Source organism: Herpailurus yagouaroundi, unplaced genomic scaffold (assembly GCF_014898765.1).
Source record: "Herpailurus yagouaroundi ecotype Mexico unplaced genomic scaffold, PumYag 187, whole genome shotgun sequence".
In the NCBI taxonomy this organism is placed as follows: domain Eukaryota; kingdom Metazoa; phylum Chordata; class Mammalia; order Carnivora; family Felidae; genus Herpailurus; species Herpailurus yagouaroundi.
Window position 1 is genome coordinate 6676732 of NW_024412418.1, and position 26451 is coordinate 6703182.

Consider the following 26451-nt stretch of genomic DNA (forward strand, 5'->3'; position numbering starts at 1 on the left):
ATTTGAGGGCCCAAACCTCACCGAAATGATACCAGAAGATTCTGGGTCATAGAGCTGATACATCATCTTCCCTGAGCTTCCATCAAACACATCAATGGTCCTTAATTCATGGGGGGTACAACTTTTGAAATTAGGATCTGGGTATCGGCCCACAACAATGAGGTTGTACCGAGGATGCCAGGTTGCCTAGGAGACGAAGAGTTGTCATGAGAGTAAATGCAGAGCACTATCAAGAGGGACATCAAAAGTACTTTTTGTCACTAACAGTTGTTAATACAGTTGCCAGCAATTTAATAATGGAGATCAGACCCACATGAAACTATTGTATGTGCATCTACCGTCCCAAATTTTGAATCCCAAATTGGCCTCTCTGGACCTTGGGACACCTTCAGGCCTTCTTTCTCTTTTGCACTTCCTGAGATCATACCAACTGATCAATGTTTTAACATCAGCTTTACCCAGACATTAACCAAAGAGGTAAGCCTACAACAAAGCGAAAAGTCTCTGGTAACCAAAAACCAAATAGGATGGAAGTTCTGAAGTAATCCCTCCATCAATGTGAACGATGAAGAGTTGAGCAGGAGATGGCTCATGGCCAAGAAAGGGAAAGAAACCTATGTTCCCCAGATTACCCCACTCAAAACAAATCTGGCAGTTAGCTGGAATGACAGGTGGGATTTTCCTAAGAAATCTCAAGGGAGTTTTGAAGGCGGAAAGACATGATTAGCGGGAAGGACGAGGTGGTACATGCCACGGCTTGGACATGTCACAAGCCCACCTGGGAAGCTAGAAATTGGCCTCGCTGGTTACAAAGTGGGAGATGACACATGGATCAACGGGAACCAGCCAGTGATGAATGCTTGTTCTTAAGAGCTTGGGTTGGATTTGAGGTACGTGGGAGCCTCCCTAATACTAAATCATCAACTGTTTATGTAGTACTTACCAGGCACTGGGCATGTGCTTTAGGTATACTGATTCTTCCAACAACCCTATCGGTCAGATACTATTATTCCCTTTTTAGAGATGAGGAAACCAAGACCCAAAATTCAAGCAGCTTGCCCAAGGATTCTAACCGGAGGTTGTCAGCCTGCCTGAGGCTGGCGCCCCCACCACTATGCTGTCTTGATGAAAGAAGTACATGCATGAAACCTGGAGGTCTGAAGAAAGGCTGTGGTTCTATAAAAGAACACAAAGCAGGAGAGCAGAGTAATGGGCAGAGCTGAGGCTGCCTGGGGGCATGGGCAGGAAGGAATCAGAAGACTTCAAGACCATAAAAACCTTGGGGGCTGAGACTGGAGAAGTCATTAGCAAGGCTGAGGTCAGCAGGAACTGAAGTTTGAGGGCAGAACAGCAGGGAGATAGGCTGGGCTGAAAAAACAAAAACAAAAACAGGAAAAGAGCTTACAGGAGACAGAACCCAGCAAAGTGGGATTGTAGAAGGGGGACAGAAGGGACAAAGAGAGAGCCAGGGGAGAAGAGACTGCTTTGTGTGGGTGCAAGATGAGATCTGGGATTAGGGATTCCAGATCTGGCCTTTCTCTACCCAGTCTGGGATAGACCCAGTCTATCCCCATGTCATAGCTCCCTGTCTTCATCACTTACCTTGATGGGCGTCAGGTGCTGGAAGTGGCGGTGAGGGTGTGGGATCAGGCTCGGGGGGCAGTCCCACTGGGAGGCCGAGTAAACCCGGAGCTCACTCTTCTGGTCAGTGGTCAGGAGCTGGGCTCCGTCAGGACTGAAACAAGCTGGCGAGTGAAAAGCCCCAGAACTGAAGGAACCACAGGCCCTTGTCCTGGCTGGTACAGGCCTTCTGCAGGGGCACCCTCTTTCCCACTCCTCTCTAGACCCCGGGTGGAAGGGAGGAGGTGAATCTGGACTGTGAACAAAAACATTCTAGAAACTTAGCAGCTGTTGGGGACCACTAGTTTCCGAAAGTTTCCAAGATATCAACTTGGTTGATGCTATCAGGGTAAAGGGTTTGGCCTAGCAGCTTCTAAATGTTGAGGGGAGACCCCAGAAACGGTTGGATAGGCACCGTCTGCAGGAAGGATGAGGTCTGATATATCACACCTGCGTTGACAGGATGGCTATGCAGCAGCGAGTGGAGGCAGCTGGATTTCCCTTTAACCTGGCGCAGGTCCCAGATTTTCACTGTTTGGTCCACAGAGGCTGTGGCCAGGAGCCAATCACAGCATGGGTTCAGAGCCACATGGGTCACTTTCTTTTTGTGCATTCTCAGATTCCAAAGCTGCAGAGAAGGGCTTGGTTCAGGTGGGGTGCAGGGAGGCTGGGGGTAAGGGAAAGAAAGGGAAGACCAGGGCTCCAGAGAACGCACCTCCCTGCCGTCCATGTTCAGCAGGATCACATGTCCCACATTGTCGCCTGTGACCACCATTCGGCTTCTGGCAGACACATCCAGGCTGCAAAACCAGATGCTGGAGGGAGAGACTGTGCTATAAGATTCTTGGGGACAAAGGCAAGAGCCATTAACTGTTCCAGCTCTAACGTCTAACAGATAGATGTCCAATCGGTATTTGTTGAATAAGTGAATAATTGTCTCACCACGGACTCCCAGTGAGGAACACTCTTACTTGTCTACCTTCCAGAGAGAGGGCATGAGGGTGGTGAGGCTCAGAAATTTGTCCAGTTACTGTCGGGGCCAGGATCCTCAGCTGGTAGGAGTCCTAAGAAGCTGTCCCTTAGAGCCATTAGGCAAGTCCCCAGGCCAGCCTGCCCCCTATAGCCCTGGGTTTTGAGGAAGACATGTTTATTGGTGTCTCTCTTCACTCTCTACCCTCTGGGCCAAAGGAGATGACAAATCAAAAAGGGACTGCCCAGCTCTGGTTGTCAGAGCTGGCGAGAAAAGAACTTCTGCCCTCTTCTGAGCATTTAGGGGAAAAAGCACAATTTTAGGAGCTCTGTCTTGCTCTTTTGCCTCTCGGACTACTTGAGGACAAAGGGTTGGGATTGCTTCAGGGATCCTAATGCCCAGCCAGGAGATCTCAGATTCCTATTTTTCCTCTCAAACACTCAAATCCTTGCTACGGTGTCTTTTGTATCCCCTACAAATATCTTTCAGAGGGAGGGTTTCTTGTGGAAGAAAAACATGGAGCTGAGTCTATCCCATCACTTGCCCTGATTGCTTGGTATTTCTTACCTCTGTGGGGCAGCCCAGGATAATGTCCAGTGCTAGTTAGAGCCTCCACACCCTTGATTCCTTAGAGAACAGTTAGAGTCGTGTCTCTGGCTAGAAATCAAACTGATGCGTCTTTTGTAATTTCTCCAGCCACTTGCCCTTGGGGAGTCCAAAGTGCTTTATGGGCACAATTCTATCGCTTTAAGCTTCTATCAAAGAAGTGGTTGGGTCATTACAACTCAGGGATGTAGAGAATGAAATCTCAAATTCTTAGTTCCTGCTCCAACCTTTAAAAGTGGCTTTCTAGGCCAATGCCATGTTAACTAGTGAGAATCAAGGTCTAGTCTAATATATGAATGCCTTACAGAAGAGCTGAAGCCCTTCCCTCTCTGAGAAGAGCTGAGGTTCTAGAATACCTCACCAAAGCAGTAACCCACCTGGAACAGAGAAAGGCAGCTACAGAAAATCTCAGAAAGAGAGGGAAGGGTGGAAAGGGGCTGCCACCTTGCTGGTCTTTCCCGTGCCAGGTTTGGGTAATACAAACGAGATCCAGAGGCTCTCATCAGAACTACACCAAGAGCCTAGAAGCCCTTTCCCTCCTAGTGAAGCCACTCACTTGCAGGTGTCTGAGCTGGTAAACACTCGGAGCGTGTTGCCTTTAAAGTCTTGCAGCCTAGTTGTTCCCTCCATTGAGGAGGTGAAAAACTGGTTGGTATCAAGAGGGTTAAACTTCAGCCCAGTGACGCTCCCTCCAGCTCCAATCTAACATAAGGAAGAGAAAAACCAGTGAGTGAAGATGGCCCAGGAGAAGGATGAGGCCTGGGTGCACGGAGTCTGCCGACCAGACAGCTGGGCAGGCAGCACGTGCGGCCAGGCCAGCCGAGAGGCCTGGATGCAGGCATGCGCTCCATGGGACTCTTCATTACTTAAGGTTTTAGCTTTAATTGAATTAAAAAAAAAAAAAAATTAACATACGGTACATTTGGTTGTTTTTACCACACACTTCTATGGATGTGAAAACACAAGAGTATAGATTTGAATAACCGCCACCCAAATCAGGATGCAGAACAGTTCCATCCCCTCAAAAAAGCCCCCTGTGCTCTCCCCTCGTGGTCACACCCCTTCTCCTCCTGTCACCCCTCGGCCACTGTGGATCTGTTCTCTATCACCGTGCTATGGTTTTGCCTTTAATAGATTGTCGTATAAATGAATCATACAGTATTCATCTCACTCAGCATAATGCCCCTGAGATGCACCCAAGTTACTATGTGTACCCAGAGCTCATTCCATTTTATTGCCAAGCATTCCATTATGTGGATGTACCATGGTTTGTTTATTGCCCAGTGCTCTTTAGAAGAGCTTCAGCTCGGAACAGTGCCTGGATTAGGTGGGCAGGAGTCAGATCTGAACTCCTTCCTATTTTTTCCAGATATTCCAGACAATGATGATGAAAATAATCATAACATCAAAAAACATAACCTTATTAAGTGCTTCTTATGTATCAGGCACAGTTTTAAGAACTTTACACCCTCAAGAGCCCCTTCTCTACTTCTTAAGCTGCCGCTATCCCAGCCTCACAGACCCGTACAAGGCCTCTTACACAACATCCACTTGGCTCACTCAGCATGCTAACTGGCATGTCCTATCTCCTCTATAAAGGTGACGATGGTCCGCCAAACACTTACTGCTGTGATAATCTTCTGCTCCCAACGGTTGAGTCCTGTGCTCACTAAGGCTTCACCGTGTTTGCTTTTTTTTTTTTTTTTTTTAATTTATTTTGAGAGAGAGAGAGAGCGTGCATGCAGGGGAGGGACAGAGAGGGAGGAAGAAAGAGAATCCCAAGCAGGCTCCGCGCTCTCTGTCAGTGCAGAGCCCGACGCGGGGCTCGATCTCTCAAGCCGTGAGATCATGACTTGAGCCGAAATCAAGAGTCAGATGCTCAACCGACTGAGCCACCCAGGCACCTCCAAAATAAATGTCTTTAAAGAAAAGTTTCTGAAGTCAATGGAGAGCTATCAAGGCATCCAGGACTTGAAGACCAACATCCCAGAGAAAGAAGCAGAAAGATGGACCTGACGTTTGGATGCTGCTTTACCCCTTGAGGTCTATGCAGATTAGAAGGCTGTGGCTTTGAAGCAGAGAAACCAAACTGCAGACAAGCTGATATGAAAGTGGTAGGTGGCTTCAAGGCTGAGAAGCTGGGCTGCGGTTTTGCCAGTCTCACACGGCAAGAGAGGCAGAACTGGAGTTCAGACTTGCCAAGAAGGAGAGGTCTTAGAAAAAAACCCCAGCTTTTAGTTAAGATCCTAGACACTCTCGAAATAAGAGCAAACTAGAAATAGCCTGACCTTCACAAAACCTGAAGTCCAGATTCAAATAATTTTAAACTCATTGGATTGAGATGATCTGATGGAGAAAAAAAAAAAATTGTCTCTAGAGGAAAACATCACTACCCAAAACTCAAAATTATCTCTACAAGTTTTCATATGCAATATTTGGCATTACATCTAAAATCATCCGGCATATCAGAAGATAAGGCCAAATAAACAAAAACGAAGAGGAAAAAACAACATTTGAAAGATACAGGAGATACAGATATTGGAGCTGTTATATATAGGCTTTAAAATAATTGTGATTAGGCACCTGGCTGGCTCAGTCGGTGGAACATCTGACTCCTGATCTTGGGGTCATGAGTTCAAGCCTGATGCTGGGCATGGACCCTACTTAAATACACACATACATACCTACGCACACAAAATAATTGTGATTAAAATACATTTTTTTAAAACAGACCTAATTTTAAAATGGACAAAGGATTTGAACAGACATTTTTCCAAAGACATGCAAATGGCCAGGAGCACATGAAAAGATGCTCAACATCATTAGTCATCGTGAGATACTATTTCACACCCTCTGGGATGGCTATAATAAAAAAGATAGACAATTAGGGATGTCTGGGTGACTCAGTTGGTTAAGCATCTGACTCTTGATTTCAGCTCAGGTCACGATTCAGTTTGTGAGATCAAGCTCCACATCAGGCTCTGTGCTAATAATGCAAAGCCTGCTTGGGATTCTCTCTCCCCCTCTCTCTCTGCCCCTCCCGTGCTCATGCTCTCTCTCAAAATAAATAAACATTAAAAAAAAAAAAGACAATTACAGGTGGTGAAAAGACAACCCATAAAATGGGAGAAAATATTCCCATACTGTATCTGATAAGAACTTAATATAAAAAAATATAAGGAACTCTATAGCAAAACCCAAAAATCTCCCCCAAATAACCTAAACAATGGGCAAAGGACCTAAATAGACATTTCTCCAAAGAAGACACACAAATGGCCAACAGGTATGTGCAAAGGTGCTCAACATCACTAATCCTGACATCAGGGAAATGCAGATCAAAACTACAATGAGCTATATCACCTTAAACTTGCTAGAATAGCTATTATCAGGGGCACCTGGGTGGCTCAGTTGGTTAAGCACTGACTTCGGCACAGGTCATGATCTCATGGTTTGTGATTTCGAGCCCTGCTTTGGGCTCTGTGCTGACAGCTCAGAGCCTGGAGCCTGCTTCAGATTCTGTGTCTCCCTCTCTCTCTGCCCCTCCCCAACTCACTCTCTCTCTTTCAAAAATAAATAAATAAACACTAAAAGAAAAAAAAGAATGCTATTACCGAAACAACAGAAGATAACAGGTACCAGCAAAGGGGTAGAGAACAAGGTACTCTTGTACACTGTTGATGGGAATGTAAGTTGGTAGAGGCACTGCAGAAAACAGCATGGGGGTTCCTCAGAAAATTTAGAAATACCATGTGATCCAGTAATCCCACTTCTGGGTATATATCCAAAGGAAATGAAATAAGCTTCTCAAAGTGTTATCGTCCCTCCTGTGTTCACTTCAGCATTATTCACAGTAGCCAAGATAGGAAAACAACCTCAGTGTCTGTAGACAGATGAAGAGATACAGAAAATGTTGTATGTATATAAATGGAATATTATTGAGCCTTTAAAAAGAAGGAAATCCTGCCATTTGTGACAACCAGGATGAACCAGGAGGATGCTATGCTAAGTGAAATAAGTCAGACACAGAAAGACAAATACTGCATGATCTTACTTATATGTGAACTCTAAAGAGATGGAACTCATAAAAGCTGAGTAGAATGGTGGTTGCCTAGGGGCTTGGGGCTGGAGGAGATGTTGATCCAAGGTACAAAATGTCAATTATGCAGGATGAGGAAGTTCTGGAGTTCTAACGGACAGCACGGTGACTACAGTTATTAACAGTATGTTATATGTTTGAAATTTACTAAGAGAGTTGATCTTAAATGTTCTCAGCTCGTGGCACGCACACAAGGTAATATGTGAGGTGATGAATTAGCTTGACCATGGTAATCATTTGCAAGTACATATATGTTAAAACTTCACACTGTACACCTTAAATATGCACAATTTTTATTCGTCAATTATACTTCAATAAAGCTGGAAAAAAACCCACATATGTTGTTAAGGATGTGGAGAAGTTGAAGCCCTCCTACACTGCTGGTGGGAATGTGAAATGGAGAAGTCGCTCTGGAAAACTGTTTGGCAGTTCCTCAAAAACTTAAACATAAAGTTACTGTGTGTCTCATCAATGTACACTCTTGAGCATATAGGCATATACCCAAGAGAAATGAATAAGTATGTTCACATGAAAACTTGAACACAAATATTCATAGAAGCATTATCCATAATAAAAGAAGGCTAAAAATCAATGATTCAAACATCCATCTCAAGAAGGTATGAAAGTAACAGGAAAATAAAGTAGGAGATTGAATAGAAATGAATAAAACAGAAAACAAATATACTGTGGGAAAATTCACAAACAAAAGTTGGTTCAACGAAAATACTACTAAAATTGATAAATCCCTGGTGAGACTGACCGAACAGAAGTCACAAATAACCAATGTAATAGATCAAAAAAGGGACATCAGTAGAAATCTTAGACATTTTAAACAATAATAAGAGGATATAATAAACAATCTTATGCCAATAAATTTGAAAACTTAGATGAAATGGGGAAATCCCTAGAATTTGCTAAACTGATGGAAAATGAAAGAGAAAATCAGAATAGTCTGATTAAAGGCATTGTATTCACAACTAAAAATGTTCTTGCAAAGTAAATTCCAGATCCTGGTAGCTTCACTGTTGAATACACTAAACATTTAAGGAAGAAATAATATCAGTCTTTTGTTGTTGTTGTTTTCCAACCATCTCAAACTCTTCGAAAAGTTGCAAGACTAGCACAAAGAACTGCTTTTCTGGAAGCATTTGATAATAAATTACCAGCTTGATGTCCAATCACCCTCAAATACTCTACTGTGTATTTCCTACGCAGAACATTCTCCTATGTAACCACAATAAGCCTATCAAAACTTAGGGGTATCTAAAGCAGTTCTAACTCATAGAAACAGAAAGCCTTAATTGCGGTTGCCAAGGGCTGAGGGAAGGGGAAAATGAGGAACTTATCCGATGGGTATACAGTTTCAGTTTTACACAATGAAAAAGTTCTAGAGTTCTGTTATATAATAATGTGAATATAGTTAACCCTACTGTACACTTAAAAATGTTTTGGTGATTGGGGTGTCTGGGTGGCTGAGCTGGTTAAGTGTCCCACTCTTGATTTTGACTCAGGTCATGATCTCACAGTTCGTGAGTTTGAGACTGGTGTCAGGCTCTGAGCTGACAGCATGGAGCCTGCTTGGGATTCTCTTGCTCCTTCTCTCTCTGCCCCTCCCTCACTCACTCATGCACACACACACACACACACACACACACACACACACACACTTTTTCTCTCTCAAAAAACAAATAAACTTAGAAAAATGTATGTATATAGGGGCACCTGGGTGGCTCAGTCAGTTAAGCGTCTGGCTCTTGACTTCAGCTCAGGTCATGATTTCATGGTTCGTGGATTCAAGAAGCCCCATGTCGGGCTCCACACTGATAGTGCAGAGCCTGCTTGGGATTCTGTTTTCCTCTCTCTCTGCTCCTCCCCCGCTCATACAGTCTCTCTCTCTCTCTCTCTCAAAATAGATAAACTTAAAACAAATATATATATATATATATATATATTTATTTTTAATGTTCAGTGATAAATGTTATGTGCTTTTACCATGATTTTTAAGAAGCAGTATTACTTGCTGGAGATGATAAAATTGGAAAGGTTTTAAGAAATGAGAAAAAAAGAAAATTTAAGTGAAAAATTGGAATATAATTAATAAACCAAAACAAACACACAAAATCAATTGGTGTAGCTTATCACATTAGGAGAAAGGGGAAAAATCATATGCTGATCTCAAGAGATACAAAAAAGTATTTGATGAGATACAATTTCATTCACAAGAGCTTCTGGCAAACCAGAAATAAAAGGGGGAATTTACATAATCTGATAAGGGATATTAAAAAACAGACAATTTTAAAACACAAACAAGCTCCCATGTATATACCCAAAAGAAGTAAAAACAGGTATTCAAACAAAAACTTGTACACGTACATTCACAGCAGTTGCATTCATAATAGCAAAAGGTGGAAACAACCCAAACGTCCATCAACAGATGACTGGATAAATGAAATGTGGCAAATCCGTATGATGGACCATTATTCAGCTATAAAAAAGTAATGAAGTACTGATCCATGCTACAACATAGATGAACCTTGAAAACATCATGCTAAATGAAAGAAGCCAGACCCAAAAGGAAAAATATTGCATGATTCCATTTATATGAAGTACCCGAATAGTCAAATTTTTAAATATTTTTTTAATGTTTATTTATTTTTGAGAGACAGAGACAGACAGTGAGTGGGGGAGGGGCAGAGAGAGAGAGGGAGACACAGAATCAGAAACAGGCTCCAGGCTCTGAGCTGTCAGCACAGAGCTCGACGTGGGGCTTGAACTCACGGACCACAAGATCATGACCTGAGCCGAAGTTGGACGCTCAACCGACTGAACCACCCAGGTGCCGCAAATACTCAAATTTTTAGAGACAGAAGGCAGATTAGTGCATATAGGGGAGGGTAATAAAGAGTCTTTGTTTAATGGTACAGAGTTTTATTTTGGGAAGATGTACAAGTTCTAAAGATGGTTGTGGTGATAGTTGCACAACAATGTGAAAGTACTTAATGCCACTGAATTGTACACTTAAAATGGTTAAAATGGGGAGACGCCTGGCTGGCTCAGTCAGTTAAGCATCCGACTCTTGGTTTCAGCTCGGGTCATGATCTTGCAGTTCGTGGGTTTGAGCCCCACATCAGGCTCTGCACTGACTGTGCAGAACCTGCTTAGGATTCTCTCTCTGTCTCTCTCTCTCTGCCCCTCCCACATCTCTCTCTCTCTCTCTCTCTCTCTCTCTCTCTCTGAAAACAAATTAACTTTAAATTTTTTTTTTAAATGAAACAAACTTTTAAAAACTGGTTAATTTTATGTTATGTGTATTTTACAATAGAAAGTAGAAGAAATCATGCTCAATGATAAAATATAAAAGCCTTCTATGATCAAGAATAAGACAAGCATGTCTGCTAGAGTCAATATTCAGCAATGTACTAGAATAAGACAATGGAACAAGGCAAAAAAGAAGTATAAGAATAGTAAAGAAAGAAACCCAACTCTTGTGATTTGTAGGTGACAAGACTGTGTAGGACAAAAATGTTAAATCCTCAGATAAACTATTACAATGAATGGGAATTTCTGTTCCCACCATGGAGTGTCAGAAAACAGGTATATCTTTCTGTCTTAAACAACTAAGAAAATGGACAAGAAAAGTGAAATAGGTTCTCAGAGATTAGACAGCAGGCAGCACAAGACAGGAGGCAAGCAAAAGAGATAGTCCTACAACTGTCCCAGCTTAGCACTTGGAGAAAGTACCCAGGCAGCAAGACCGAGAGGGAGGACACACACAGCCTACCTAGCAGTCTCACTGAGTTGAGAAGACAGAATTTTAGGAAAGCCAACATAGCAAGAATTTGTGGGCAAAATTCTGGGGAGGAGACACACAGAGGGGACATTCTGGAGATTTTCACAAGGATCCCCTCAAGTCTTTTGGGTAAGTATTAATGTGTAAATGGGTATGAGGAAACTACCCAAGGCTGGGAGGGGAGTGGGGAGAAACACCATGAATAAATAGGGGAGAATCCTCAGAATAGTCTGTATTCTCACCATCCAGAATGAAAAGATTTAATATACAGAACATTGAGTCTTCAGAAGAGTATTGCCTCAGGATGAGGCCAACTTATACCTAGACTATAGGCTCCCTTAAATCCATGCTAACTGGGGTAGATTAAATAATGGTCCCCAAGATGTCCATGCCCTAATCCATGGACCCCATGAATAATACTCTAGATGACAAAAGGGATTGTGCATATGTGGTTAAGTTAAGGATATTGAGATGGGGAGATTATTTTGGATTGTCTGGGTGGGACTGATATAATCGAAATCAAATAGTCTTTATAAGAGCAACACAGGGGGAGTCAGTCAGAAAAGAAAGCAATGTGATCACAGAAGCAGAAATTGCAGTGACGCACTTTTAAGATGGAAGAAACCACAGCTCAGGAGTTCAGATGGCCACAAGAAGCTGAAAAAAGCAGGGAAACAAATTCTCCCCTCAGAAACTTGAGAAAGAACCAGCCTTGCCAACGTGTTGACATTTGTTCAGAAAAATGATTTCAGATTTCTGACCTCCAGAACTGTAAGAGAATAAAATTGTTTTGTTGTAAGATACCAAGACTGTGATAATCTGTTATAGAATCAATAGGAAACTAATATAGTAACTATATTAACAAAGCTTAAAAGCAAGCCTTGAAGGTATCAAACTGGTTATAAGTACCTGTGTCCCAGAACAAAGCCCAACAATATTTAAAAGAATACAACAAAATCCAACATCCAACAATGTAAAATTCACAATGTCTGGCATCCAATGAGAAATTACCAGGCATGCAAAGAAGCAGGAAAATAGAACTTATACCCAGAAGAAAGCTCAGTGAATACAAACACCCTTACAAGTGACACAGATGATAGAATTAAGCAAAAACATTGAAACAAGTGTTATAAATATATTCTATATGGTCAAGAAAAGTAGAGGAAGTAATGAACATGAAAAAAGAAAGGGAAGATATTTTAAAAGGCCTAAATTAAGCTTCTAGAGATGATATACAGTATCTGAAAAGAAAAAGACATTGGATGGGATTAATAGCAGATTAGATGTAGACGATCAATGAAGTTGAGACATGCGGTTGAAGATATGCAAAATAAAATGAGGGGGAGGGGATTAAAAAATAAAGTGTTAATCAATGACCTGCAGGAATACCTAGTAGCCTAACATGTATGTAATTGGAGTCCCAGAGGAAAAAAAAAAAAAAGAGGGGAGAAACTATTTGAAGAAATGATGACCTAGAATTTTCCAAATTTGATGACAAACCCATAGATCCAAGAAGTTCAGTGAACCCCAAACAGGAGAAACATATAGAAAAACACACCAAACAAATCACAATCATTTTTATTTTTATTTAAAAAAATTTTTTTTCAATGTTCATTTATTTTTGAGAAAGAGAGAGACAGAGTGTGAGTGGGGGAGGGGCAGAGACAGAGGGAGACACAGAATCAGTAGCAGGCTCCAGGTTCTGAGCTGTCATCACAGCGCCCAACACGGGGCTTGAACTCACAAACCGTGAGATCATGACCTAAGCCAAAGTTGGACACTTAAGCAACTGAGCCACCCGGCACCCCTATTTTTATTTTTAATGTTCATTTATTTATTTTGAGAAAGAGAGAGAGTGTGTATGTGAACAGGGGAGGGGCAGAGAGAGAATCCTAAGCAGGCTCCCCGCTCAGCACGGAGCTCGACAGAGGGCTGGATCTCACCAACCAACAACCGTAAGATCATGACCTGAGCTAACATCAAGACTCGGGTGCTTAACCACCTGAGCCATCTAGGCACCCTCACAATTATTTTTTTTTTAAATAAGTCTCTCTGCTCCTTCCCTGCTTGCATGCGCGCTCTCTCTCTCTCTCTCAAAATAGTAAGTACACTTATTTACTTGGGTAAGATACAGAATCTGACGCAGGCTCCAGACTCTGAGCTGTCAGCACAGAGCTGGACATGGGGCTCAAACTCAAAAAGTGTGAGATCGTGACCTGAGCAGAAGTCGGACACTTAACCAACTGAGCCGCCCAGGCGCCCCAAAGATCATTTTATAATAAGAGTAAAACTAAGTTATCTTCATTTTGAAAATGTAATGTGTTTCCTTGCCAAGGGCCTGAAGATGTAAAGGTCAGAGCCAAGGTCAGAGGACAAAAGAAGTGACAAAATGAGGCACTGCTTCTCCTCCAGTCACTGGTGCCAAATCAACTTTCTGTCAGTATCTGGGAGTAAAGACAGGCAGTTCTCCAGACCACCATACCCTTCTTCTGTTCCAATCTAGCGTCTTGCTAATCCAAAATTCAAATGTCCAGGCCAATCTCCACCATGGTGTGAGGAAACATCACTTAAATGCACATTATAATAAAGGGTGATGTAAACCAAAAGCAGTCTCAGCCTGGCACAAGTTCAAAGCAGATGTCATTCTCCTTTTCGTCAGGTGGCTCTTCCCTGAGGACACCCTTAGGTACTTCTTAAATTTCTCTATTCCCATGTCCTAGATTCCCAGGGGAAAAAACCAAAACAAAACAAATCTTTTCCTGCCTGAGTTCTGGGTTTTGACTTCAATTTAAAACTGCCCCTTCTGGTGGTCACCTGTCTCACCAGCTGGGCAGGAAGCCAAACTCTGGGCACAGCATTTCTCTGGCTGCCTTTCTTCTGGCTTCAAGCACCTGTTTTCTTGAACATCCATCTCATCCCAAGGCTGTCTACCCTGGCCTTTTCTGATGGGCTGCTTTGGAGCCTCCACTTAAGAAAACTCATCCTGGGTTCATCACTGGCCTTGTCTGTCTCTTCTATTCCACTTCTGGGTATATGCCCAAAAGAACTGAAAGCAGGGACCTGAAGAGAGATTTGTACACCCATGTCCATAGCAGCATTATTCACAGCAGCCAAAAGGTAGAAGCAACCCAAGTGTCCATCAACAGATCAATGGATAAGCAAAACGTCGTATATACATGAAGTGGGATATTACTCAGCCTTAAAAAGGAAATTCTGACACCTGCTACAACATGGATGAGCCCAGAGGACATTATATGAAGTGAGATAAGCCAACAGATAAATATTGTATAGTTCCACTTATATGAGATACTCATGAGAGTGTCAAAATCATAAAGACAGAAAGTAGAATGGTGGTTGCCAAGGACAGGAAGAGGGAAGAATGGGGAGTTAGTGTTAGTGGGTACAGAATTTCACTTTTGCAAACACTTTTGCAGTTTTACCTTCTGGAGACTGGCTATACAAGAATTCCAATATACTTAACACCACTGGACTATACACTTAAAAATGGTCAAGATGGTACGTTTTGTTTTGTGTATTCCATCACAATTTTTAAAAATCAGAACATTTCATGTAAAAAAAAAATCAAGATTTCAGGGTTCATTTGAAAAAATCAAACCTGATACCACGAGACCTAGATTCTTGCCTGTCAACCATCTCCTGTTTACCACTGATCCCATCATCTATCACTCTTTTTTCCCTTTGGCTTTTTAAGGCCTGTGAGTCTGTGGCTGCTGCTCTAAGCCCAGAGTGTCACTTTTTACAATAGAGTCCTCCATTTGTTAGCCTCCATCTGGGCAAATGAAAGGTTTTCTCTTTTCAAAAATGAACTATCTGGACCTCATCAAAATAAAAAGCTTCCGCACAGTGAAGGAAACAATCGGCAAAACTAAAAGGCAACTGATGGAATGGAAGAAGATATTTGCAAATGACATATCAGATAAAAGGTTAGTATCCAAAATCCATGAAGAACTTACCAAACTCAACACCCAAAAAACAAATAATCCCATGAAGAAATGGGCAAAAGACACAAACAGACACTTCTCCAAAGACATCCTGATGGCTAACAGACACATGAAAAGACGCTCAACGTCACTTATCATCAGGGAAATACAAATTAAAACCACAGTGAGATACCACCTCACACCAGTCAGAGTGGCTAAAATTAAGACCTCAGGCAACAACAGATGTTGGCGAGGATGCGGAGAAAGAGGATCTCTTTTGCACTGCTGGTGGGAATGCACACTGGTGCAGCCACTCTGGAAAACAGTATGGAGGTTCCCCAAAAGATTAAAAATAGAACTACTCTATGATCCAACAATTACACTATTAGGTATTTATCCAAGTGATATAGGTTGCTATTTCGAAGGGGCACATGCACCCCAATGTTTACAGCAGTGCTATCGACAATAGCTGAAGTATGGAAAGAGCCCAAATGTCCATCAACAGATGAATGGATAAAGAAGATGTGGTGTATATATATATATATATATACACAATGGAGTATTATTACACAGCAATCAAAAAGAATGAAATCTTGCCATTTGCAACTACATGAATGGAACTAGAGGGTATTCTGCTGAGCGAAATTAGTCAGTCAGGGAAAGACAAATATCATATGACTTCACTCATATGAGGAATTTAAGATACAAAACAATGAACCTAAGGGAAGGGAAGGAAAAATAATATAAAAAAGGGAGGGGGACAAAACATAAGAGACTCTTAAATATAGAGAACAAACCAAGGGTTGCTGGAGGGTTGTGGGTTGGGGGATAGGCTAAATGGGTAAAGGGCATTAAGGAAGACACTTGTTGGGATGAGCACTGTGTGTTATATGTAGGGGATGAATCACTGGAATCTACTCCTGAAATCATTGTTGCACTACATACTAACTAACTTGGATGTAAATTAAAAATAAATAAATGAATAAATAATTATAAAAATAAATAAACTGGCAATATTATAGCTGAAAAAATAAGTAAATAACAATAAAGCTCTTCTTTTTGGTAGAGGGGCCAACACCTTCACCCCTCAGCAATTGATGATAAACATTAACACGATTAAGGCCATCCCTAGAAAGCGCTATGCCAAACTTTGCCCCGAACACACTCTGCTTGTCCTTTTTCTCTCCATTTACCTAAATATTATTCCTCCTCACTCCCCACTCATCCATGAGCCTTCTCTGTTGCTCTAATTCACAAGGGGTTCTTCCTTCTCTCACATTCTGTAGCATTTAGCATCTATATTGCAAGTTATCTTGTATGTATATATCCCATCTACCCAGTTATACTTCAAGGCCCTCACTCATTCAACAAATATAATAAAGCAGCTACTACTCTAGGCCAAACATTGTTCGAGGCACTGGGGATATGGTAGTAAACCAGAAAGACAAGGTCCCTCTTACCGTGGAGCTTACTTTCCAAAGACATTTGTATGGGCAAAGACACTCAAATAAGTGAAACATTTCAGATACTGATAAACATTGTCGGTGGGGGAAATGAAGCAGGGTAATGAACCAGAGTGAATGAGTCAAGTAGAGACTACTTTAGACAGAGTGGTCAGCGAAAGCTGTTTGAAGAAGTACACCAAGTCAAGACCTGAATGGTCATGGCTGAAGGGAGCCAGCCATGAGAAAACCAAGAGAAAGAGCACTCCAGTCAAAGAGAAAAGCAAGAGCAATGACGCAGGTTTAGGAATAGAAATAGCTTGTGTGGCTAAAGCATAGGAAGTGAGGAAAGACAGCAGAAGATGAGGGCAAGAGAAAAGAAGGGGCTCGGATTCTGCTCTATGTGATAACTTACAACAGGGTGGCCAACATTTTATACCTTCTAATATTTTAAGGGCTGGCACTCAATGAAGATTTGAGTATCATCACCATCTCCTTGTTTGAAAATACCTAGTTACTTTGATCCCAGTCATCTCCTTGTTACTGGATAATTCTCCATCCCTTCAACAAACACTTCTTCAGCACTATTGTCTGGCACAGGGAACTGCTCACCCCTTTAATGAAGGTGGGTTTGTCCTTTATGCCAAAGTTCCAGAGCATGATATCTCCCCCTTTGGAACCCACAGCCAGGGTGCTGGGGTGAGTTGGGTGCCATGCCAAGGATGTGGCCCTCCTGTCAAAAGGGGCAGCCTTTTGGAATATCCGGTAAGAAGCCAGAGAGTGCACAAAGGACTGCTGGAGACCCTGACACAGAGAAAAAAAAATTAAGTTGAGTTAAAATCCAAGTCCTGGGTAAATTGTCAATCTCTGCCTCCTCCATAGATGAGCCTTAGGGCCAAGTCCTCCCCCCGCCCCCCCAAAGGAAAGTGAACTGCCTGGCTCTGTGTGTGAAAATATTTGCAATGTGCATGAACTAATCTTGGAAAGCAAGGGGGCAGAGTGCATTCCAGATGGGACCTTTACAGCATAAGACTTTTCTACTTGGCTGAATGCCCAGTAGGTCAGTCACCAAGGTAGAGGTGATCTGACCACTCTGACAACCGGCTGAACCAACCGAGCATCTAATTTTAGAACATCCCAATAGTAAAAAGGTACGAGGGAAACTCGAGCTCTTCAGCCAGGAAATGCCTCACCTGCTGTAGTGATGGCCAGGCAGCTTTGCCCAGCTTATGGTGGTGAAGGGCCCTGACGATGCTGGTGTATGATGGCGGGACCTGAAGGCTAGCCAACCCCGCCCAAAGGCAGCCTGAGTCAAATCTTCTGCTAGAACCTGCCAAGCAGAACAGACACATATTTTCCTCTCTGCTCTCACGCACGGAAGGGTTTCCTGCTGAAATCTCAGAAAGAAAGCTTTGTTGTTCCATTCTACATAGCCAATCTCTCTCATTACCTCTTAAGGCCTTTCCATGGTCTGCTCAGTCTCAGCCAGCACAAAATATAGTGAGTAGGGATTCAGCCCCTTGCCCCAAACACTCCCCCAATAGTAATTCTGAAGTGAAGCTAAATATGAAATAATATGAAAACAAACCCTTGCAGGGTTTCTGAGAACGGAACCAAAGAAACACCCAAGAGTAAAGTATACACAGAACTCTTCCCAGTAGGTTGGAAAACTCATGGTAGGGTTGGGTGACAATTTAAAAATCACATATCATGTAAAATAAAAAGATTTTAGGATAGCATGGTAGAAGTGACTGGGAAAAGAAGTATCTTTAAATCCTATATTAAAATAATGTAGAGGTGACCAGTTGTTCGCCCCAAGTCCAATCTGTTCTTTGGGAAACCAGCAGGATCCGGAGGGTCTGGCCTGGCTACTTTTGGAGAGATAGATCCACTTAGAATAGGAATAAAGATGTACTTGAGGATCTGGTTTCTATGAATCCAGCCTCTTGACAACCGATTAATTCCTTTTTCTTAGGGACAAAAAACACTTCATCAACAACACCCTGCTCCAGTGTTTTGTGCCCACCCAATCCTTATAGCCCCAGGTTCAAGCCCCAATAAACCTCAGAGAATGAGTTTTCTAAGGAAGGAAATTGAAGATTCTCACAGCGGAAACCAAGGACACACAGCTAGCAACCATGACTACCGAAATTCACCACACGCACCACCAGGCAAGGTAGGATTATTTTAAGCAGTCCTCAGTGTGTAAAAATCCTGGTACACAGGAATTTGAAAAGTCCGTTGTGTCTTATGTAATGGAGCTCATCTGCCTCTTCCCATCACCTGAGAGGGGTTAAGCCCAAGCTCTGTGGTGTCAAAGGACCTGCGGAAAAATGCACAGCCCAAGGCATCCTTAAAACTTGGGATAGCCTCAGGAAACCAACAGCACCCACCCCACCCCCCCACTCCAGCCTCCTGCGTGAGAACCCCCAAAGGCGGAATTATTAAAGCAGCAGGCGCAGGCAGTACCGGGGCCCTTCACACAGAGCTTCTTGGCCTCGGGCTCCAGCTCCCGGGGGCTTCTGCTCCTCCTGGTCTTGGGGCGCACAACCACCTCGGGGGTCTTCTGGGTTTCTGGGCGTTTCCTGGGAGCCATCGCGTCCTCCGTGCGAAAGGGTACTGTGCCCTATGCCGAGATCAAGGAGGGAAGATTGAGAAGCCTCTGGGGAGAAACTAGGCGGGGACCAGGGAACTAAGCCAACTTCCCGCCAAACAGCCTCACCGCGTTCAATCTGGCTTCCTGCTCCGGCCCGCCCCCTCTCAGAGAGGCATGCGAGGGGAGGGACTCATGGGCTCCCCAGAAAAAGACCCAACGCCTCGCCTCTAAATTGGGCGCGTTGGTGCCCATCAGCTGATCTGCCAGAAATAAAGATGGCCGCCATGGCTAGAGCACCCAACTTGAAGCCTCTTCAGACTCCGCGTTGCCAGGCCTCAGCCAGTCCACAGGAGACCAGGTGCCAATCAAGGCTTCGGCTCCGCCTTCTCTGCCTTTTAATTGGTGATCACGCCCTTTCGGGCTTTAGGATTGGCTGGTCCTGGACATAGGCGGCTTTGTAGAAAACTCGCCACCGCCCTGCGGTGGAAATCGAGTTCTTCCCGCCCGCCTGCTTTGCCATAGGTGTCCGCGCTTCTGTTTCCTCACCTCCCCCGAATGTCAGCTTTTCTGTGCAGAGTGGTTGAAACTTGCAGCTTTCAACTAAGTTTTCCCTAAACCTGCTGAGTGTCCGCCTAGGGAGTAAGGGATGGGCTGGAGGGCGTGTAGGCTAATCAGGCTTAGAGGTCTTGTGCCCTGACTTAAGCCAAAGTCCTGGGCATTGGCCCTCGTGGGTGACCCTCCGCACGGCCCCAGAGGAGACAGTTCACATGCATCCTACTTCCTGCGACGATGAGCCAGGCAGGAGCTTCTGTTAGTGGGGGACTGCTGGGCTTTTCATGCTATCCCCCAGGTCTTTGGAAGGGTGAGAAGAGACAACAATGCAGATCCTGTACTAAAGGTCAGTTAGGGACAGAAGACATTTCCAAAAGTAACACTTGCGAAGAAATGAATGCTCCAAAAGAAAAATTCAAACATGGTTTCTTAATGGAAAGATGGGAAGATAAAAGGTCAGAGTGTTAAAAAGGGGAGCTGTTAAAAGGTCAGAGTGTTAAAAAGGCAAGCTGGTGGCTTTTCCATTGCTGGCTTGTGGCTGTGTTTTCAGAGCTGTGTCACAGATGCAGAGTCGCCCCCTTTATTCACACCAGCCATTAGTTTCACCTCAGCAGGGTGCTCAGTTCTAAGGGGATAGTGAAATGTAGGAAATGACCCTGCCCCTATAAAGATTTGCAACCTACTGAGCAGAGAAGAAAAATACACGTGAAACAAGTCAAACCATTCCAGAGTGAAGGCAGTTGAATACTAAATTGTGGCATGCCAACCAAGACTTTTAGATGCATTCAGAAAAGATAATCCAATGGAGAAAGAAGTATTTAGGAAAGCTTCACAGGAAAGATGGAATTTTGTGGAGTTCAATTTGAATTTAAATAGGGTTTGGCTGGAGGAGGGAGGAGAGTATCTGAGGCAGGGGGTCAGCTTGGTAAAAGGAATGGGCATGAGGTTTGAGAAAGAGAGCTGGCCTGGTATCAATTAGACCTTGGTGTTCTGTCGAAATAAACAATTGCACAAAACACCAGATAAGTCCACTCTGTGACCATGATAGATCAAGGCTAAAACATGACCACACGTCTGACCACAGGAAAAAGTAAGAACATTGCCCAAACCACAAAAATAACCAAACATCTCCCTATTAGTTCGGCTAATATGAAAGCAGCTTCTTGGCCAATCACAGCTTTAGCTTTCCGTCATTCCTTCCACCTTGCAGATAAGATTTATTGATACTCAGTCACAGAATTACCCCCATCTCCTTTAATCCAGAGCAGAGCCCCACTCCCCTGAACCTTATCCAAATCTTCCAACACAAACCAAATCCTATAAGTCCTTCCTAATACCTTCTTACAGCAATGTTCCACCATATGTATTCTCTGTTGCAATGAGCAATAAACCACAAGTTCACCTACAGGGGTGTTCTTTTTTTTTTTTTTTTTTTTTTTTTTTAAGTATTTTTAAGTAGACTTCACTCCCAGTACAGGGCCCAATGCGGGACTTGAACTCACGACCCTGAGATCAAGACCTGAGCAGAAGTCAAGAGTCAGGTGCTTAACTGAATGAGTCACCCAGGTATCCCAACAGGGGTGTTCTTGATGGTGTTTGGATTGGAGGCATTGACATTTATAAGTACGGCAGGAGGCAGCTTGAAGAGGAGAAAGTTGGTCATACTGAGGATCTGTTCAAAGAGAGACCAGATGGAGGGGGAAGTTGAATGGCAGGCAGAATTCAAATTTCATTCATTCTACTGACATTTATCAAAAGTTCTGTTCCTGGCACTATTCCAGTGAAAGAGAATGCTGAAATAAAAAGTGCTCTTTGCCCCCACGGAGTGTGCTTTTTGTTTTTATTATTTTTTTAATGTTTATTTTTGAGAGAGAGAGAGAGAGAGAGACAAATTGAGAGCAGGGGAGGGGTAGAGAGAGAGGGAGACACAGAATTTGAAGCAGGCTCCAGGCTCTGAGCGGTCAGCACAGAGCCCGAGACAGGGCTCAAACCCACAAATTGAAGTCAGACACTTAACCAACTGAGCCACCCAGGTGCCCTGGAGTGTGCTTTTTAATCATGGGGGACACAGGTAATCCTACAACTACAATAGGATGTGATAAGCTTAGTGAGAGAGGAAGCATTGGGTTCTGGTGGGGCTGAGGGTAGGCACAGAAAAAGGACACTAACTCAGCTTGGAGTAAAGTTTAAAAGAACAGTGTCAAAGAAGTCTTCCCAGAGAAGGGGTCACTTAAGCTGAATCTTGAGAGATGGGAGGGTGGGGAAGGAACATTCCAGGCAGAGAGAGTAGGAAATGGGAAGACGGACGTGGAGGTAATAATTAGCTGTGATGGATTCACCACGAGCAGAGGAAATGTCCTGCTTAATGCCAGATTTTCCCAGAATCTGTTTTTAGGTTTGGGGAGCTTTTCCACGGTGAATTAAAAAAACTACGTGTGAGTATGAAAACCTGCCTTGAACATGCCAGTAAAGTATTTTGTTTCAGATTGTGCTTTGGGGTATTTTTACCCTGGGTTTTGCTGTGTTTCACCACAAAATGACTTCCTGGGGACTTAATGTCATCCGTTCCCATCTGATGAACCATCAGGTGCAGAGCGGACAAAAGTATTTAATAAGTATTTGGGGGGGGGGGGCGCCTGGGTGGCTCAGTCGGTTGAGTGTCGGACTTCGGCTCAGGTCATGATCTCGCGGTCAGTGTGTTGGAGCCCCGCGTTGGCCTCTGTGTTGACAGCTCAGAGCCTGGAGCCTGCTTTGGCTTCTGTATCTCCCTCTCTCTCTGCCCCTCCCCTGCTCATGCTCTGTCTCTCTCTCTGTCTCTCTCTGTCTCTCTCTCTCTCTCTCAAAAATAAATAAGGATTTAAAAAAATTTAATAAGTATTTTGTGATGCTGCTAACCTGATAATGAGGTGAATGATACAGCATTGCTCTGGTTTCATGCCACAGAGAGGCTGTGCTATGAAACTGTTTATAGGTGTTTTGGTCTTATCTGTGACACTATCTTTGACATAAGGCATCACAAGGCAATTCATTCAAAAGCTGCTGGTGATAGCAAATTAACGTCTCGTGTTCACACTGGAAGCCGGGCAGACCACGAGCATGACCCTAAATAATGCCAGTTTCTTTGATCTGCAAAACAGTCTGTGGCTTATGTGTTTTCTGGAACAGATAATATAGCACAGTGGGAAGAGCACTGTTCTTACATCATGTATCTTGGGTTTTTCATTTCACTTCTCTATGCCTAAGTTTCATCATCATGAAATCAGGACAAGGTACTCGGTGGTCTTTCAGATCCCTTCCAGTTTTAAAAGCCGGGATCTTGTGACTTGCTATTACAGCAGCAGAAACCAGCGACTGCTTTCAACTCTGGCCTCCTTGTGGAAAATTTCCATCAAGTAGGAATCATTTCTCTGGTGCAGGCCGGTACATGACTCTGATTCTGATCAGGCTGTCTATGGATCCAAAAACTCTGCTGAGTCTGCAAAGCTATCCATAATCCACAAGGATGGTATGTGCTGGCTTCCCACACACAGTCACTGCATCCAGTGGTTTGCAAATGACAGCCTCGAGGATTCTGCAGGGCTTGCAGGGGACCGAGGTTTAAATTCCTCCAAAAGGATTGGAGACAGATGGAATACAGCATCCAGGGTCCCTGTTGTTTGGCATCTCCAATACGTATTTAAATGCCCAAATATGAATAAATTCTGTAATAGTGCTAAATGAGAGCATGACTCCTACCCTCTGGGAATAGCATCCATTTTCAAAACTATAGGGGTGCCTGGGTGGCTCAGTCGGTTAAGCATCCAACTGTTGATTTGTGCTCAGGTCATGATCTCATGGTTAGTGGGTTTGAGGCCCACATCAGGCTTTGCACTGACAGCGTGGAGCCTGCTTGGGAATCTCTCTCTCTTCCTCTCTCTCTAGCCCTCCCCCACTCTCTCTCTCTCTCTCTCTCTCTCTCTCTCTCAAAGTCAATAAATATTTGGTGTAGCTTTGGAAGTGTCAGACAGCTGTGTAAATACAAAGAAAGAAAGAAAGAAAGAAAGAAAGAAAGAAAGAAAGAAAGAAAGAAAGAAAGAAAGAAAAAAACCCCACCTTCTGTCTCTGCTGTGGGGCATGAGGCACAATCCACACTCTAAATCAATACCCTGTCATGAAATACCATAGATACGGGATGCCAGGAAACTTCTCTAGGCAGCCAGATTTGCAGGGCAACTGCCAGAGTACTGAAATAGTATATGGGAAAGTGCCTTGCAAACTGTAGAGTGTTCTACAAATAGAGCTTGTTATATAATCTCCTGGCGATATGTTATTTACTGATAAGGTCTGATAAAGGTAATGCTCTTTGCCATTAAGCGTTCCACCAGTCAGGTAGCCACCAGTGGAAGAGGGGGGACCAGAGAATCAGAAACCAGGGGTTTGAATTCTGGCAGTGCCTTCTGCTCACTCTCTTCCAAGGACTGCAAAAATCCCAAGTGGCAGGAATAAAAACGATTCTCTCTGTGTTACAGCCAAGCCAGTTGCCTATGGGTGGATGAGTCACATGCTAGTGGGTCTGGGAGAGCTACATTCACATCCCCTTATATTCCCTTCTCCCACCCCAGCCTCCACGGCCCTGCTTTGGCTCTTGTCCCTACTATGACATTGTAACTCCAGGAACATGTGACAAAAAACTGGCCCAAGGAACCACAGCTGAGTTTCTGTCGGGGAAGGCAGTGGGCGGCATGGGGAGCTGTGGTTCTTATTGGTGAAGCCAATAGCCTGGAGGGGGTATTGTGGTACAGATACACTCACAGCCTCCCCAACACTTGAGACTTCCAGTGGGCATCCTCGCAGACACGTTTACTGTCCTTTGTGCTTGATTCTCCCTGTGTCATCAGGCCCTGGAGTCTGAAAGTTTTGTAATTATAGGCCGCCTAGAAGACCAAGCCACATGTGTGGTGGCAGCATTGAGGCTGCTGCTGTACTCTGTCTGCAAAGAGGCACATTAGTGGAACTGGATGAACAATTCCGAAAGATGGCTTGCTTTTTAAGTTCATTTTTACAGATTTCCAAGGCTAATAGCAGGCCTGGTGTGGCGGGTCGAGTAGTGGTCCCTGAAAAGAGAAATCCACATCCTAAGTCCCAGAACCTGAGAATGTTACCTAGAGAAAGGACCTAGAGAAAGATGTATTTAAGTGTCTTGAAGTGAGGAGATCATCCTGGATTATTATCCCAGTAGGTCTTAAATCCAGGTCCAAATGTCATTATAAGAGTGAGGCAGAGGTAATACAACATTGTGTGTCAACTCTACTTCAATTAACAACAGCAACAGCAGGGGCTGTGTGGCTCAGCTGGTTGAGCGTCTGAGTCATGATCCCAAGGTTGTGGGATTGAACCCCCTGTTGGGCTCTGTGCTGAGCGCCTGGAGCCTGCTTAAGATTCTCTCTCCCTCCCTCCCTCCCTCCCTCTCTCTCTCTCTCTCTCTCCCTCCCTCTGCCTCTCTCCCCAGCTCACACGCGTTCTTTGTGTTCTTTCCCTCTCTCTCTCAAACAATTAAAAACAAACAACAACAAAAACCCCACAGCAACAACAAACCATAGCATAACGTGTTGAGTTGTGGAATCACTGTGTTGCACACCTGAGACTAATGTAACATTGTGTGTCAACTATAATTCAATAAAAATAAAACGAGTCAAAGAATAAAAACAGTGAGGGGGCACCTGGGTGGCTCGGTTGGTTAGGCGTTGGACTCTTGGTTTCGCTCAGGTCGTGATCTCACAGTTGGTGAGTTCGAGCCCCACGTCAGGCTCTACACTCTCAGTGCAGAGCCTGCTTCGGGTCCTCCGTCTCCCCCTCTCTCTCTGACCCTCCCTCGTTTGTACTCTGTCTCTCTCAAAAATAAATAATAAAGCAGTTATAAATAAATAAATAGGCAAATAAAAACAGTGAGGCAAAGGGGGAATGAGACAGAGAGACAAACACACAGAGAAGGCAATGTGAAGACAGAGGCAGAGATCGGAGTGATACACGGTATGCCAAAGACCACCAGATTGCTGGCAGCCACCAGAAGCTAGGAGAAGGGCAAGATTCTCCACTCCCTCCCCCGCGTTCCCCACCCCCACCTCCCACTCCCTGACCTGGGGAGGGAGCATGACCCCGCTGATACTTTAATTTTGGATTTCTAGCCTCCAGAACTAGAAGAGAAGAAATTTCTGTTGTTTTAAGCCACCTAGTGTGTGCTACTTTGTTAGCTGCAGGAAACTAACATACCCAGTCTCTGCCGTGGGTGTTCAGTCCGCATCACCAAGTGGGAGAGCGACTCACTGGTTGGTGGTGGGGTTAGACAGCTCTCACTCTCCCATATCCTTTCTGGGTCTTTGAGAAATCTTAGCACCTCTCTGAGTCTTCTCCTTTGTAAACTGGGAAGAATTAGGCCTCCTGGAGAGGGTTGTTGCGAGGCTCAGAGGCCAAAGCACTGGACACAACGCTTGCCAAGCCACAGACACTCCATGCGCGTGCGCGCCCCCCCCCCCCCCGCCCCCCGTGTCCTGCTTCACTGTGGCCCGCCTCACCTCAGGCACAGAGCCCCCCTGTCTGAGGTTGGCTTGCATGGGTTCTATCCCTTCCCCTGGCTCATAGGTGACGTCCGGAATAATCTGGCTCTGCCTTCCTGACACAGCCGCTTGGACATCTCAGCGTCTCAACCTACTGTATCCAAAAGTGAAGTCTTGATTTTCTGCTCTTCCCCTGCCTCGGTCACATTTCCCCTCCCTGGCATTTCTGCCTCGGGACTCAAGGTAAACACCTGCAAGTCATTTGCATTTGTTTTATGTTTAAACTTTTCACTTTGACAGAATTT

General features: G+C 44.0%; 1 protein-coding gene across 4 annotated transcripts in view; it reads right to left on the reverse strand.

Annotated features, from left to right (window-relative positions):
• DDB2 (damage specific DNA binding protein 2) overlaps positions 1-26451 on the reverse strand; it is a 33146-nt gene that overhangs the window by 876 nt on the left and 5819 nt on the right. Inside the window, exons 1-10 of one of the 4 annotated variants that reach the window (XM_040495255.1) lie at positions 19608-20050; positions 18935-19091; positions 17659-17795; positions 17078-17269; positions 3753-3898; positions 2336-2435; positions 2071-2248; positions 1603-1745; positions 1279-1368; positions 22-186 (exon numbers count right to left, since the gene is read on the reverse strand). In XM_040495255.1, the coding sequence (XP_040351189.1) occupies positions 22-186; positions 1279-1368; positions 1603-1745; positions 2071-2248; positions 2336-2435; positions 3753-3898; positions 17078-17269; positions 17659-17795; positions 18935-19061 (1278 nt within the window). In that variant the 5' untranslated portion in view covers positions 19062-19091; positions 19608-20050. Of the gene's footprint in view, positions 1-21; positions 187-1278; positions 1369-1602; positions 1746-2070; positions 2249-2335; positions 2436-3752; positions 3899-17077; positions 17270-17658; positions 17796-18934; positions 19092-19187; positions 19364-19607; positions 20051-26451 lie in introns of those variants that run through there. The other 3 variants (XM_040495252.1, XM_040495253.1, XM_040495254.1) reach the window with 3 other exon arrangements.